The following is a 14,975-nucleotide window of genomic DNA, read 5'->3' as shown; positions in this document are numbered from 1 at the left end:
ATCAGTTTCTACAATTATATATCCAGATTAACAATCCAAATTTTATTTATTTAAACACATAAATATTGGTACAAAGGGAAACCAGATATATGTGCGCCTCACAAATCTCATTTGATTTGTGTGAGGACTGTGATACTGCCGAGGTACCCAAACTGAAGCAGGTGGTTTTTTAGGGGACCACACCCGGAGCTTTTGACCTAAAGGTCTAATCCACAAGGCAGTGGAGCATCGCGAGAAGATGCAGTCCCATGGTAGCCAGTGACCAACAATTGGTTCATACGCTATTTGTTCCCTCAGGATACTAGAGCCCATGTGCACCATTGGTTTGGAATCAGGGTTTTCCAACTCCCATAGGGGGGAAGGCAAAAGTGTCCAGGTCTATGGTAAAATACATCGTTTAAAAACTATAACATGTAAATTTAGGACTGTTAAATAAAATCAAACGGTTAATGTTGTAATGACTAATATGAAGTTTTAACTTGAATAAGTTTATAAGTTAAATATAATTGTGAGATTAATGATCGGAATAAATATAGTTATCGTGGCACGAAAGAGAGAGAGATAATAATGTAATAACAATTTAGAAATCACGTAATATGTAGAATTATATGAATCAGGTACTAATGGGTGAATAGGGATGCACGCTGAATAAATTTCTTAAGTCTTGCAAGCGTAATAATAATATCCGTGAATAAGATAAGTTTAAACTATAAATTACATTATTACTTCTTTCATTTCATATTGACCATATTTATTCTGATCATTAATCTCACAATTTCATTTAACATATAAACTCAGTCAAGTCAACATTTCATATTAGTCATTACCAACATTAACGATTTTATTATATATACATAGGTTCATTGACTGAGATGGTTGGGCCACGTGTTACGTATGCCTGAACACCGATTACCACGACGCTCTATGCTGACTAGTATTGGCGATGATTGGAAGAGAGTTAGGGGCGGCCAAACCAAAACATGGCATCAGTCCCTGAAGTCATTAACTTCTAGTCTGAGCCATGTTGGTAGATGCAGACTACTCGTAACCAATGGTTGGAGGCTCCCTGTGACGTGGCTCAGAATTGATCACAATGGCGTAGGTGTATACACACTTTGTCTTCCCTTAAACTGTGAGATTAAAATTGCTTCATAACTTTCTTCCTTCCTATACTATATCCTTATATACATTCTTTTTTTATATATTACCACCACTAAATTAACTACTTCTATGAATTCGGTGCTGATCCTGTTGTGCTAACGAGGTATGGCAACTTGGACCGATGCATAAATGTGCCTGGTCCTACGTTGTAGCTGACCAACTGATATACATGGGTTCAATCTCATTAATAATGTCCTTAACTACATTGTTAAACCTCTATTCCGTTTTAGAGCTGGATATTTTTCTAGATTACTTGAATTTTTCAAACGTTCTGTTTATTGTTATTCTCTCTCTTACTTTCATTTTATTAGATTATTGAGTAACAAAGGTTTGCCAGCTCTGTTGGAAGATTTCAAAAAAGTTAAATTTCGAGGTAAAGGCTATGAGGTAGGTGTATGGAAGATATCTATCTGTTCATAAATATAGTAAATTGAATTACTCCGTTGGTGGTATTCATCGAAAATTGATGTATGTTGCCATTCTATTGAAAATCAGAGAGCGCTAGAGAGTTGTTTCTTTCGAGTACAGGACTTCACTTCCATTTATTTGTTTAGTAGTAATCAAGAGTTTCCAACGAATGCTTTAGTCTTTAAGTTCAGTCTCTGATGCGATAGTGGATTCACACTGTTGAGGAGTCCCATACTAAGACAAAACAGCTGTCCAGTGCTTCCTGGTTTCCAATTGGACGTCAGGTTACATAATTGTGTGATAAATATGACCCATAAAATTTTGTATGTATGTAGATACAAATCAGTGTTTGAAGAAGAAATATTTTCACTCATTAAACTTAATAAGTTAAAACTTGTTAGACATTTTTAACCTGGAAATGTCCGAAATGTCAATATAAAATGAATTTTATGGTAATCAACGTAGAAACAGGATTAAATATACCTCGATCCAATTTGTCACACCACGTTACACGGCTAAATGAAATGGACGATATAAGAATTTCAAAGAGTCGAAATGACGGTAATATCAATAACAATTATGATAAGAAAGACCAAACATAAAAACTATCATTGGAAAAGATGAAATGAATTAACAAAACAAAATAGTATAATATACTATTCAAACTGAGGATCTCAAAGAGGCTTTTACCAAGAAAATGCCTTTGTACCACACTGCAACAGATTGAGTTGCATCAAAAAGAATACGGAACTAAGTTATATTTAGAAGCTAAAATATCAACTTCAATTGACTTAGGAATATTTACTTCAAATAAAAAATACTATTTATTTATTTAACTTTCTTTAAATATATGCACGGTATTTGGTTTAATTTTTAGTTATTATTTATTTATTTATTTAAACACATAAATATTGGTACAAGGAAGCACCAGATAAATATGCGCCTCACAAATCTCATTCGATTTGTGTGAGGGTTGTGATACTGCCCAGGTGCCCAGACTGAAGCAGGTGGTTTTCTTAGGAGCCCACACCCGGAGCCTTTGACCTAAAGGTCTAGTCCACAAGGCAGTGGAGCATCGTAAGGAGATACAGTCCCATGGTAGCCGGTGACCAATAGTTGGTTCATACGCCATTCGTTCCTTCAGGATACTAGAGCCCATGTGCACCATTGGTTTGGAATCAGGGTTTTCCAACTCCCCTAGGTGGATCCTCCACATCCACCAACCCGGTTAAAGCGCCGGACATTCGCTTTTCGTCCTCTCACTTTTATGAACAACAGTAATGCCACGAGAAGGCAGTGAGTAGGACTTCCCTGGCAGAGGCTACATATTCGCGTGACCATATGAGAGCATTTCGAGAGGGAGAGCAGACTCTCTCCACTCTCGGCCGTACCAGGGCATTTGGGGGCTTAATTTTTAGTAGTATTTTCTAGTAGTATTTTTAGTAGTATTCATCACCTATTGAACTCAGTTAAAGTACTATTGAACACCAAAAAGTACTGGATAATATGTTTTTCATTGTAGCGACATTCCAGACCCAATCATTGAATGGTTAGGCTCTTGTTGTAAGACCTTAATGTCGTAGTTCGGACATCCAGTAGAGTTGTTGGTTCAAATATAAAGTGTGCTTTGAGAAAAACAACTTTTGTGCGACAATTTGATGTAACTGTTGTTTTTGCCTTTACAATCACCTTAGTTACAAATTCTGTTTATCGTTAATTGGATTTATGTAATAGTCACTTTGAATTTGGTTGCTTAGCAATATAATACTTTTTAATGAAAAAATATAGGTTAAAAGAAATCGTTATTAGAATGGGGGTTTGTGGAGATTGTAGCAATTTTAACAGTTGAATTCATGGGTCGATCTAAGCTAGAACACCATCAAAAACCTGGAAGCACTGGACGGCCGTTTCATCCTAGTGTGGTAAGGCCTTCCAGTGCTTCCAGGTTTTCAGTGGTGATCTACTCATGAATTCAACTATTAAAAGGAATTATTTTGTCATGTCTTATTTCACAATATTAATTAAAAATTGTTAAACTATTAGGAACTGTGAAACAATGTTCCATAAGAGAAATATATTGTACATTAAATGCGTGTGTAATTCACAATCCTATGAGTTGGGTTTAGTAGCTTAGTGGTTAAAACAAATTGTGAGTCAATGATAGATTTAAGTCCTGATCCATCTATTTCAATTAGGGAATATCAGTGTTATAGTGTTATAGTTGTTCTCATAAAATCAATGATAAGGCTTGAGACTGACTACATAAATTTGTACTTTACACATCAAATTACGTGAATGGAATAAGCTTTGAGAACGATTAAAACTACTTTAGTGAAACCTATCACACTATATGTGAAAATATGGGATGATCAAAAAGTTTAACAATTCCTAGTTCAATCTTCAAAAGATCTCTACAATCCATCATGATAAGAAAACTTTTAAAGAGAATTGATACATTTATCCAATGTCACTTATTATTTAAACGATTGTTTTTATAATTCTGTCTTTGTTATTGTAACTATCTTCATTTTTATAACTTCAAATATTTACTAATTGTTTTTATGTATCTATTTTTAAGTTTCAAGATTTGAATAAACTATTATTTGTTTATGAAGCATGGAGTCATCGTTTGGTACCTAGGATGAGTTTTCCTGAAGTTATAGATCGTTTGGAAAATGTTGGAAGTAAACGTGAAATACGTGTTGCTTTACATCGACTTCGTAACGGTATTTGGCCACCATATACAAGTGAAGAACAAACAGTACCATCTGATAATGAAAGCACATCGGAACAAGAAGATCCGGAAGTAGTGTGGAAGCGGGCTTTAGAATCTGTTCCTGAGGTAAATGGATTTCTATTCGTGTAGCCTATTTCACGATTTCAGCAAATTATCCAATGATGTAGTGAATCTTCATTGACTGATGTAGTTGGGACATGTATTACATATATCCAACAATCGTCTATCTTATTGTTCAATCTTTGCTAGTGTAGGAGAGTGAGTTAGAAGAGAGTTAGGGTCTAGCAAACCCATATTTGGCATCAGTCTTTGAAGCCAATGACTGTTGGACTGAGCCATGTATGTGAGTGGATACTTCTTTGCTATAGCTTGCAAGATTATCTCAGTTAGTTTTTGCTAACGTTCTGTGATACGAGTCATATATCTCAATATCATAGAAGAAAGAATATGGCCTATGACTGAGGAATATTAATATTTTTGAAAAATACAACTATGTACATTCCTAATCACCATAAGAATAAAATGAAAAGTCATCAAATATTTCTTTCTGTTTGGTTGGCCAGTAGTGAGTGAAAATATTCGTCTCTAATTTGGCCGCTTCTTGTCTAATCACTTAAATCAAGAATGATATTTCCCAATGTTGCTGAAAAGCCCATACAAAAAGATCTTATATTCAGTTAACAAAGGATGAGTAGTTAGATCCATATTATTTATCAGTTCAAAATTAAGATGTTAAAAAAATGACTACTAAGGTTTTTCTTTCTAGTTATTACTTATCTTGCAAACTAATTTCAATTTGTTATGATTACTATCTCTTCGATTACTCTTCTTTCTATGCTATCAATGGCTTAACTGGGAAACTTCTAAATCAATCAGTGTTCCCCTATTTTTATACACATCATTATTTGTATTCTAGTCATAAAATATTTATTGTTGAACCATCAATTTAGCTATAGAGTAGTACTTTATACCAGTGGTAGATCAGTTTGCGAGTTGCATGTTGACTTGATTCCTGAGAAGTGAATTTTGTTGATTAAAAGGCCAGCCAAAATAAGTTCATAAATTAGTTGGCTATTAGTCCAGTTTGTATAGATTTGAGTTCTAGACCTCTTTAATTAGATTCATCAGAGAACCGAAATCATTAATTGTGTATACCCGGTACTATTGCTGTGTTTTACGGTCTCATTCGGTCACTGTTACACGTTCATTCAACTTAGCAACCATCAATGCCGCGGAAGGGGATCAAGACTATGAAGTGAGCCGAATAACTATGATTACAACTTTTGCGTTAATATATATATATATATATCGTTGATTGATTGGAGTTAGACTTTTATACACCGTTGAATCTCGACTCAGTGGTCTAGTAGAGGTTAGAGGCTCACCCTCGAAACTGAGGAGTCTTATACAAAAACGAAACGGTCGTCCGATGCTCAGTGGTTGTCCAATTTGAACCGTTTCGTGATGTCAATTATGTATTTACCTATATCTGTGAGTGGAGAGGGATAGATTATCGGACTGACTCGTATAGAGATATGTGGGTGATGATCTTCAATAAGTGAGTAATTCACTCACAATACATATTTCTTACTGTGCAAACTTGACGTAGTATATGGTCTGTTCAATCCGATCAGGCAGGTCGAAACATTTGTGACTTTCATTTCTTTTTCAATTGATTCTCACTGGTTAGTCCGCCTACCGCTGTGTTATTATCACTATTCTGACTCTTGCATTCAGTTCCAACACACTTCTCAACACCGTGCTTTAAATTAACACATATTTATTTCGAGTTCATTTTAATGTGTCTATTTGCTTGTATCCTTACCTGCTGATATGCTAATTTTATTATTAATAGTGAATATAGAAGAATGTACAATCACTGCTGATAGCTTTCTTCATCATAATGGGAGTAAATTATCAGTCCTAAATATTGCTATCTTTCTACAATTTACCACACGATATGACTTTGGTTAGATGACCACTGAAAGTTGGGGAGCACTGGGTTGCTGTTTCATAGTATTATGGGACTCTTCGGTAGTCCCATCCTTAAATGAAATAGCTGTTCACTGTTTCCTGGTTTTCAATGACTTTTTAACTAAGGTCGGTCCATGATATAAATTATAAAATAATAACGATCATGTGCTCACCAATGACTAATTTCGGTAGGTAGTTCCTGGAGTTTTAGTATGAGACAATGACTAGCGGAGTCCAATCATGTTGAGCGATAGGCAGTTAATTATCTTTAAATGTCATTGGAAGATGGCTGCACAATATCATGAGTTGATTGAAGTAAGAAATGTAGATCATTAGATGTCAACTCATTGGACTAACGGTCATGTGTTAGCTGTAAGATATCTAAACCCTGGATTCGATCTGGGTCAGGGTAGTGGATACACACTGTTGAGGGATCTCATACTGAGACAAAGCAGCTGTCTAGTGCTTTCTTTAGGTTTCAGTGACTGTCTAACTATAGTCATTACATGATGATGTAAATTATAAGATTCAGCAAATTCCCTGTTTTTATCTGTACAAGTCTTTCAGTTGATACTATATTTTCGTGAGTAAATTCAATATTTTGTATTGGATTTATGTTTTATTTTCAGTGACAACAAAATAGGAAAAACACTCGTAATTTTCTGAATTCATATTATTTGTTAACTTCTGACTCGTTGAAGTTGTCACTAACTTTAAAACAATAGGTTCACCCCTTGATATGTGCAAGTATTTTTCTCTATTCTTGTTCAAAACAATATATTACACAGAATTTCTTAAAAGTTTATATGTGTATATGTATATTACTTTTATGTGTTTTCTCCTTCATTGGCTTTGTTTAAAACTTGTTTTCTTAATTTCAGTCATTTTCACTTCCTTGTAGGATACAATCAATTCTACAAAATCTCCATCTACATTAAATGATATTTACAGAAAAGAATGGAATCATAAAAATGAGACTGAAGATTTAAATGGCAGCTTCAACATACAATCACCACAAGTGCAACCATCTACTTCATTTGACTTTGAGTCAAGAGCTGAAAGAAATAAACGTCTAGCATTAGAACGACTTGCAGCTCGAAAATCTTCTTGTTCTGGAACAATTAATAATGGAAAACCACAATTGTGTACGTTGTTTTTTTTATCATTTTGGACGTATAGTTGGTGTGATTTTTCATCTCTGAAGTTTTCACTGGTCAATCAATGGGTATTATGGAGGATTCTATATTTGTTTAGTCCCTATTAAGATGATTGCATATATAAAGGTTATAATTTATGGACTGTTTTTGAGCTACGCCAAAATAACCTTTACAAAATTCACCTTCCTACTAACGTCAAAAGAGGGTTATAAATTAGTGTGAGAAATCAAGATAAGGACTAAAAGTCAGAGGTTGTGGTTAAGAATTAGAGTTAAGGTTTTCATGACGAACTGGCATCAGCTTTAATGCCAAACTTTTATTTAGCCATATGGATAAATGAATTTTGCGCCAAAATCCAAGGCTTATTGCCTTTAATTTCATCGATTTTTCTATAAATTGTGGTCTGACTATATCTATCATTGTGTAGTAGGGTCTCTACTCCTAATAGATTCATTCTAACATCTGTTATTTTTTATGTGTTTGGAGGCAATTCATGGGAAATCTTACACTATCATAACTGTCGACAGGACACGGCATCACTTTTAAGGGAACCAATACTGTCTGTATAATTTTAATCCACTTTACCCAGTGTCAAATCCAGAGATCTAAATATCGAGCTATCATAGCCGCAAATGATCTGAGATATTTGATCTTATTGGTCAGTGAGTAGTAGTTACCTGTTAGAAATCAACGGATCATATCAGTTTTATAAAGGTCGCAGATTCATTATGCTAATAACTGATGACCAATTCAAAAATCAACTGATAAATGGTAAACAGTGTTTAAGATTTGTACTCAAATTTAATCCCAATAAGTTCCCAAAATAGCATCATCCAGACACCAAATATTTCTAAAAAATGTAGTCAAAAGCAATTAGGAAGTAATTTTTCTCATCGACCAGTTTGATTGAATCGAATAACTCTTTAACCTTAAAATAAGAATTTCTTATTTTAGTAGAGATTAAACTGTTATCGTATGATTATGACTTTTTGGTTACCCTGGAATTCTGTCTTTTTTGTCCTATAGATGTTAAACAGTAGATAATTCTGTTTTTTCTAAGTAAATAATACTAAGTTTATAAAGGTTGTGTCATCTTTCTAAGGAGGTTGATCTGAAAGTCTTTTTCATGCATGCTTTCTATTATCTACATATGCAGTGAAAACGTTTAACCTCACATGTGATATGTAATTTTATTTTTCTAAGGAAAGCACTTTTCAGATTATTGCTAGAAATAAACTGAATAATTATTTCTAGTTAAATTTATTCATATTTGTTTCAGCTACAAATCATATATTAAAGAATGCCTTGAAAGCTGCAGTTAGTACTATCCCTCCGTTGAGCAAAGCCGATACCACTAAATCATTTCCAGACTCTCCTGTAAATAATAAATTGGATACTGATGTCTCTATCGATATATCCTGTTCAGAAAATGCTGATACTCTTTTTAATAATGCTTCTACCTTTACTATAACACATGACAATCATGAAACTCCCCCTTTTTTGGAAGAAACTCCAGCTAGTCCTGACAAATCACCGTCAGTTTTACATGAAGTAGCGTCACCAAATCATGAAGACGAATCAGATCTTATTATTGATCTAGACTAGATTTTTTTTTACTTTATTCAATGTCTCGTTCCAATAACTGGTTCATTACTTTATTTTTGTATAAATATTTCTTTCTGTATACTGTTTTAATAAAATGTCAAGTTTATGTAATTCGTGGGAAAAAGTACTTAAACGAAGGTTGTTATTGGGTTTCTGTGGAAGGTTACAGTTTCCTCTTGTTAATTCGGTACCATACTTCGTTTAAGAAAAAGAATATGACTGTAAATCACTGGTCTACATTTATTGTGAAGTTTCGAGTAAACTCCCACTCGATTACTGTTTCATACAATTAACTTTTCTGCTAGGAGTTCTTCTTATATCCTCGACTTACCGTTAAATACTTTGGATGTTTGTATCTTTTATGTAGTCCAAGAGTTGCTCATTTGCATTGTAGCTGTAATAAATTGGTAAGCTAGACAAACAGGCAAATCATCTTGGAATCACTGAGTGTGGTCCCATATTTCGCAAAGTTTTACTAAACTTGGGAGAATCTCGGTCTAAGCAGTCAAAATGAAACAATCATCCTAATCTAAGTCGGGGGCTTCTCAGCGTACGGCATCAACATTTATAATAGTAGTGATCAAATTTACTTGTAGGCAATGCGATATTTGTTAAATCTCCAAAGTATAGTTCATCCCACACATGATATGCGAAGTTCTAAAAGACGTGCGCACGGAGATCTGACATAACATTTGTTTCTGGTAAGCAAGAGAACATTTCTTCCTCAAAATTTGGATAAATCAAGCATCATATATATGGATAGTAAGTTAAATCAAATTTAGTATCAACAAACACTAGTGGTATTGTGCGAGAAAATCTTAGACAATTATGAGAATATTACGCAGTAACGAAGACACTGTTTAAGTATTAGAAATGTAGTTAGGAAGTGACAATTGCTTCAAAAGTCAAACAGTTCCACATGATTTCGGGGATTATAACCGATATGTTATGTGGAAGATTAGGAATATATTGTTAGATAGTGAATCTCTCAAAACACTGGGAGATACGCTGTACTACACATCCCTCTCAACAACTAGCCAGTTTAGGTCATATACTTTTCGACATATGCGCTATCATCCAAATATATTTTTGAATCAATCCATTCCTGACTTCTAAATTGACTAGTTTTTACATCCTTGATTACATCGGTGTTGCGGACAACAGTGTTGTCAGGCTCTGAATATTGGTGACACCTTTAAGCCGAAAGTGTTATATCCTAGCGAAGACATAAGTACGGGTAACTCCCAGGACCTATTAATGGACGATTATTCTATATATATACTTATTGTATAATTATTCAGTAACTAGATTATGTATATCTATATTCATCTTATTATAAGCTTCATCTTGACCCACTGATTATTATTATACGATTTACTGTTCCTAAATTATACTCAGTTTATTAATCACTATCTCCCACGTTCACAGCCACGTTTGGCCTGATCTTGTACAAATATTATTTTCTATTTTGTGGTGTGATGTGCTCTGTCTGTTTGATATATAAACAGAATATGTTTGAAATAAACGATTCGCATAACAGAAGCTGTAACTGGTGTTCTGGACTCAAGTGGAAGGGCTAGGCGGATAAAGGACCAATAAGGACGCTAGTTTACTCATACTGGTCGAACGTCATTGATTGTCACTGTGTTAAAGTTGGGAAAGTCATAATTCCATTGGTGAATAATTCACGTGATAGAAGCCGGACATAAAAACCAATAACGAATTAGGATACGTCTTTTGATTATTTTGTAAAGTCATAACAAAATGGTGACGACCTTGATCAAGTCATGACAAAAAGAGAGTTGAATAGGCTTAGATATTAGATGTAGCAAGAATTCATTTTGAATTTCAAAGCTTCAGTCATCTTTAAATATAGACATAGAGGAGTATTAATAACAGGTAAACGTGAATACAGATTTACGAATATACGCATAAATGAAAATATTCTGGGTGAACAATGATCAACTAACTTGGGTGGATAACAGACATACATACGCAAGGTCACTTAGTGATTAATTAGATTAGGATGATTAACCTTTTCAAAAATTGGACAAGTTACATAGATATTGTTACCAACACAGGAGAAAAACTGAAAGGACAGTCAACGTACCTGGATTTTCAGATGTGGTGTCCAGCACAAGAGCGCTAGAAAAGCATGATGTATAAGGTCTCAGTACCTCCTGTATCTCCGCTAAGACCGGCTGACATTGTGGTATTCATTTTGATATGTCTAAAGCGATAATAGTTCCTAACCACATGATCTTTGAGGTTAAGCGTACAACTACTCAGGAGATTTACACTCAATATGTAACACTAAGGGAGGGTCAACAACAATGAACGCGGCAAAAATTAATCGAAATGGCATGTCTCAGTCATTCAGGCTCGGTCATTCTTGCTTACTGTATCAACTATATTACTCTCTTCTAAGCTCAAATGTGTTCTTCGGAAGTGCTAGACGTCATATCGCTGATCGCTATAATAGGACGAGTTAGTGTAGACGATAATGTGGATTCCATGTAAAACCTTATAGATTAGACAGTCACATCATGATATATCTAAAGTTTTAGGTTTAGGTCTATTATTATGGTAGCAAGGATTAATACATCAATATCAAATTAGACCATAGTCCTACAGGTGCGTATATATCTTTTGTTAAGTACAGTTGCAAGCATGGCTTTGGAGACTTATCCGTCAAATCCTGATTTCAGACTCATGTCATTACTTATCAACCATATTTTGTTATCTTAATGCGGGAATACTAAGGAAGATTTTCAGGATTGATTTTACTCATAATCCTACTGGAATTTGCAGTTAGAAGGCTCGATGAAAACTGAAAAGACAATGGGATTTTGGGGACAAATCAACAGGTCACAGAAATTTTTTGTCAGCCAATAGTCCACGTTCATCTCAATGAAGCTTGTCAGTCACAAAGCACCCTGAAAGTCCGAAGTGTTTTTAAAGATATCGAGTGTTAACTGTAACTTTTAGCCTTTTATGGCTTTTCCTTTAGCCTGAAAGTACCCTGTGTGTTAAGAGTAAAGATGCCACAGATATTCAGGGTTTGAGAAAGACTACATCCGTAACACCTTAATAATCCAATGATGCCAACCCAGTCAAATCAGACGTCAGGGATGGTTGAGTAAGACGCTATATTTTGAAGGTTGTCTATGTGTTCAGAAACGTTTGATCTACACTAACTAGTAATTGAAAGGGAGGAGTAGCTAGACGAAACCACTTACGATCTGATGCTGATGAGTGACTGAGAGCCTTCAGCTAGTCTGGGTTCAGCAAAACTATTGAGGTCAGCATCAACATCGAAGACTTGTACAGTAATTTATTTTGGAGATTTGCTTACCTCTATAAGCACTTTGCAGAATGAGAAATCGCTTTGTATATTTACAGGTGCTAGTATAGGAAAGGTTGATTTTAAAAGTAGCACCAAAACCAGTCACAGCAAGAATGAAAGGCAGAAATTATGATTATCGCTTTTAAAGTATCAGAGCAAGCTAAAAATGTGAAAAGTAGCCGTCTATATTTTAAGCCACGGTAACGCGACAAACTCACCTCAACTTCAAATGCTTGAAATGAACAGCCCTACTGACAAAACCACATACCAACATTATGAGTTGAAAAAAACTGTATACTGAAACATCTGATGCTGTCAAAAACAATAAAATGACTGAAACAACTAACGACGAAACCGTTTATACAATAGGTTACAGCGATGCAGGAAATAACAAACATTCTGTCATTTGCACAAGCTCCTAGTTTTTATTTCTAAGAGGAAGAGGTAGACTAAAATTTGCATGTGCTATAAATCCAGCCCTATTTTTTTACGTATTTTGAGGAGTTAAGAATAGTTTCTCAGTCCTGACCTTATTCAATTTCCCGCGCTACTATGCTTCAGTACGTGTTTGACTGGATGGGTAATCGCCGTTTCGCATCTGGGGCTTAGCGGCCTATAGATTGCCACTCTTATAAAGAGATCCGCAAGAGAACAGGATGAGAGAAAGAATGAGCCGAGAACTAGGTATGCACATAAGATTAGCGTACAGTTGATAAATAAATCGCCTGACAGCACCCAAAAACCATATGAGTATGAGATTATACCAATTTGGTGATCTAAACTAGATGTTGGCAGCGTAAGGTCTTGAATGCGTTATGCAACTCCTGCTCTATATTTTTAGAAAGTTGAGGCGATACCGTGTAATTGATGTATTTTTACTCAAGGTTCAGTAGACAACATATTTTGTAGATAAATGTATAGGAAATTGTTAAGTTTGCAACGGAACAGGACAACAATGATTTTCAAGGTATTAACGTAGACCATGAAACTTGGTTGTAACATTTCGATGGTTGAGACCTTGAAATAATTATCACATCATTATTCCCATCGAGCCTTCCGCACAAAAATCAAAAACTCTGAACAGTGGAAGGTATAACTAACAAACCGTTTGTCACTTGAAACCTGGATCTTGATTGTTTAGAAAGGTCCTTGATGGAATTTAAGCTATCTGATGGTAACATTAACAACACAATAAGATAGAAATGACCTTTGATTTAAAATTATTGTTTAATTGGTTGGTTGAATCAGTACCTTTATTCGGGCAATTGCAACTAGTTAGGAGCTAATAGAGCTGCGAACCTATATGCATCTAATCGCGAGGTTTACTACAATGCTAATTCCAGCCAACTGATGAAGTTGCTCACTATATTTCTGGGTAGCCTGTAAAAAAAGCTCTAAAATCTCAGTATGCCTAGAAAAAAAGTGACGGATCTAAACGTACAATCTGAATCTAAATCGAAACGAAAGACTCTGGTACTATAGAACAAAAACTATGTTAAATAATAATAATTGATGCTAAAAGGATAGCAGTCAGCCAAACCACAAATCCAAATACCTATTAAATTCAGGAAATTAAAAGTCTGGATATAAACTCCGAATCTTCAAAAAAAAGTGGAGGGTGGTATGTCCCGAGGAGAATAATGAATGGTACTGTAGAAATCAATTTATGGACTGATACTATACATATAATTTTGTTGCATAATTGTTAAGTAACTAAACTATTCATATTCATGTTCCTCTTATAGTAAGCTTTATTTTTACTTATAGACTATTATATGATTTACCGTTCTTGAGTTACGTTCAGTCTATTAATTACAGTCTCCCACATTCACAGTCACATTTGGCCAGATCTCTTATGAATTTTATTTTCCATTTTATGGTGTGACGTGGTTTGTTTGGTTTGCATATAAACCAAGTATGTTTGAAATATACGATTCATATCGCAGAGGCTGAGATTTGTGTTTCGGACTCAATAGACAGGGCTAGGCAAGGAGAAGGACCGATAAGGTCTTTAGATTGCTCGTACGTGTTTATACGTCATTGGTCCGGTCGATACGTCACTGTTCTCTAATTGGTGGTATAATCACAATGTATATTAATAGAGCACAAGACCGCAAAATATAACACCTGAAGAATACAAAGGCGAATCATGTTCTTTGTGAGAACCAGAATGTCGAAAATACTTAATGACCCTTGCCAGTGACCGAAATACTTGCTCACTAGGCAGCCTCCTTTTTAAAGAAGAGTTAAAATCTAAGACTATCGGTTGTTGAGATTCTATTGTTATAGGATGCAAACGTTCTTTTTACTGAAACGAGAATGATATTCAGAACTTCGGAAAACCCTATTCTGATCAGAAAAGTTTCATGCTCAGAAAAGTGAAGGAGGAGAGTCGTCTGCCTTCACTAGACGTCTTCAAGAACTGGCAACAGCAGCATTTCTAAATTATTAAGGAATGAACCCCGTGAATGTCGCCCTTAATCAATTTATAGAGGGTATGGACTTGAAGTTCAAAAGATTGCGGTTACATTAGGGCTATGTTTCATCGAATCAACAATGAAAATGAGCAACTATACACGCAACCTCC

General features: G+C 34.9%; 2 protein-coding genes across 2 annotated transcripts in view; both read left to right on the top strand.

The window, feature by feature from the left end:
- Smp_173280 (peptidyl-prolyl cis-trans isomerase h, ppih,putative) overlaps positions 1-1,581 on the top strand; it is a gene marked incomplete at both ends in the record, with an annotated part of 43,455 nt that extends 41,874 nt beyond the window's left edge. The window contains 1 exon segment of the mRNA XM_018792414.1: positions 1,473-1,581. Within this exon segment, the coding sequence (XP_018644402.1) occupies positions 1,473-1,581 (109 nt within the window).
- A 2,629-nt stretch (positions 1,582-4,210) lies between these two features.
- Positions 4,211-9,042, top strand: Smp_173260 (hypothetical protein; the record flags this gene model as incomplete). Its single annotated transcript, XM_018792413.1, has 3 exons — positions 4,211-4,411; positions 7,182-7,425; positions 8,717-9,042. The coding sequence occupies 3 exons, from the start codon at positions 4,211-4,213 to the stop codon at positions 9,040-9,042; spliced, it is 771 nt and encodes a 256-aa protein (XP_018644401.1).
- Between the last annotated feature and the right edge of the window lie 5,933 nt (positions 9,043-14,975).

Source organism: Schistosoma mansoni (assembly GCF_000237925.1).
Source record: "Schistosoma mansoni, WGS project CABG00000000 data, supercontig 0299, strain Puerto Rico, whole genome shotgun sequence".
Lineage (NCBI taxonomy): Eukaryota > Metazoa > Platyhelminthes > Trematoda > Strigeidida > Schistosomatidae > Schistosoma > Schistosoma mansoni.
Note: the sequence above shows the minus strand (reverse complement) of the source record. Positions and strands in the feature narration are given on the sequence as shown.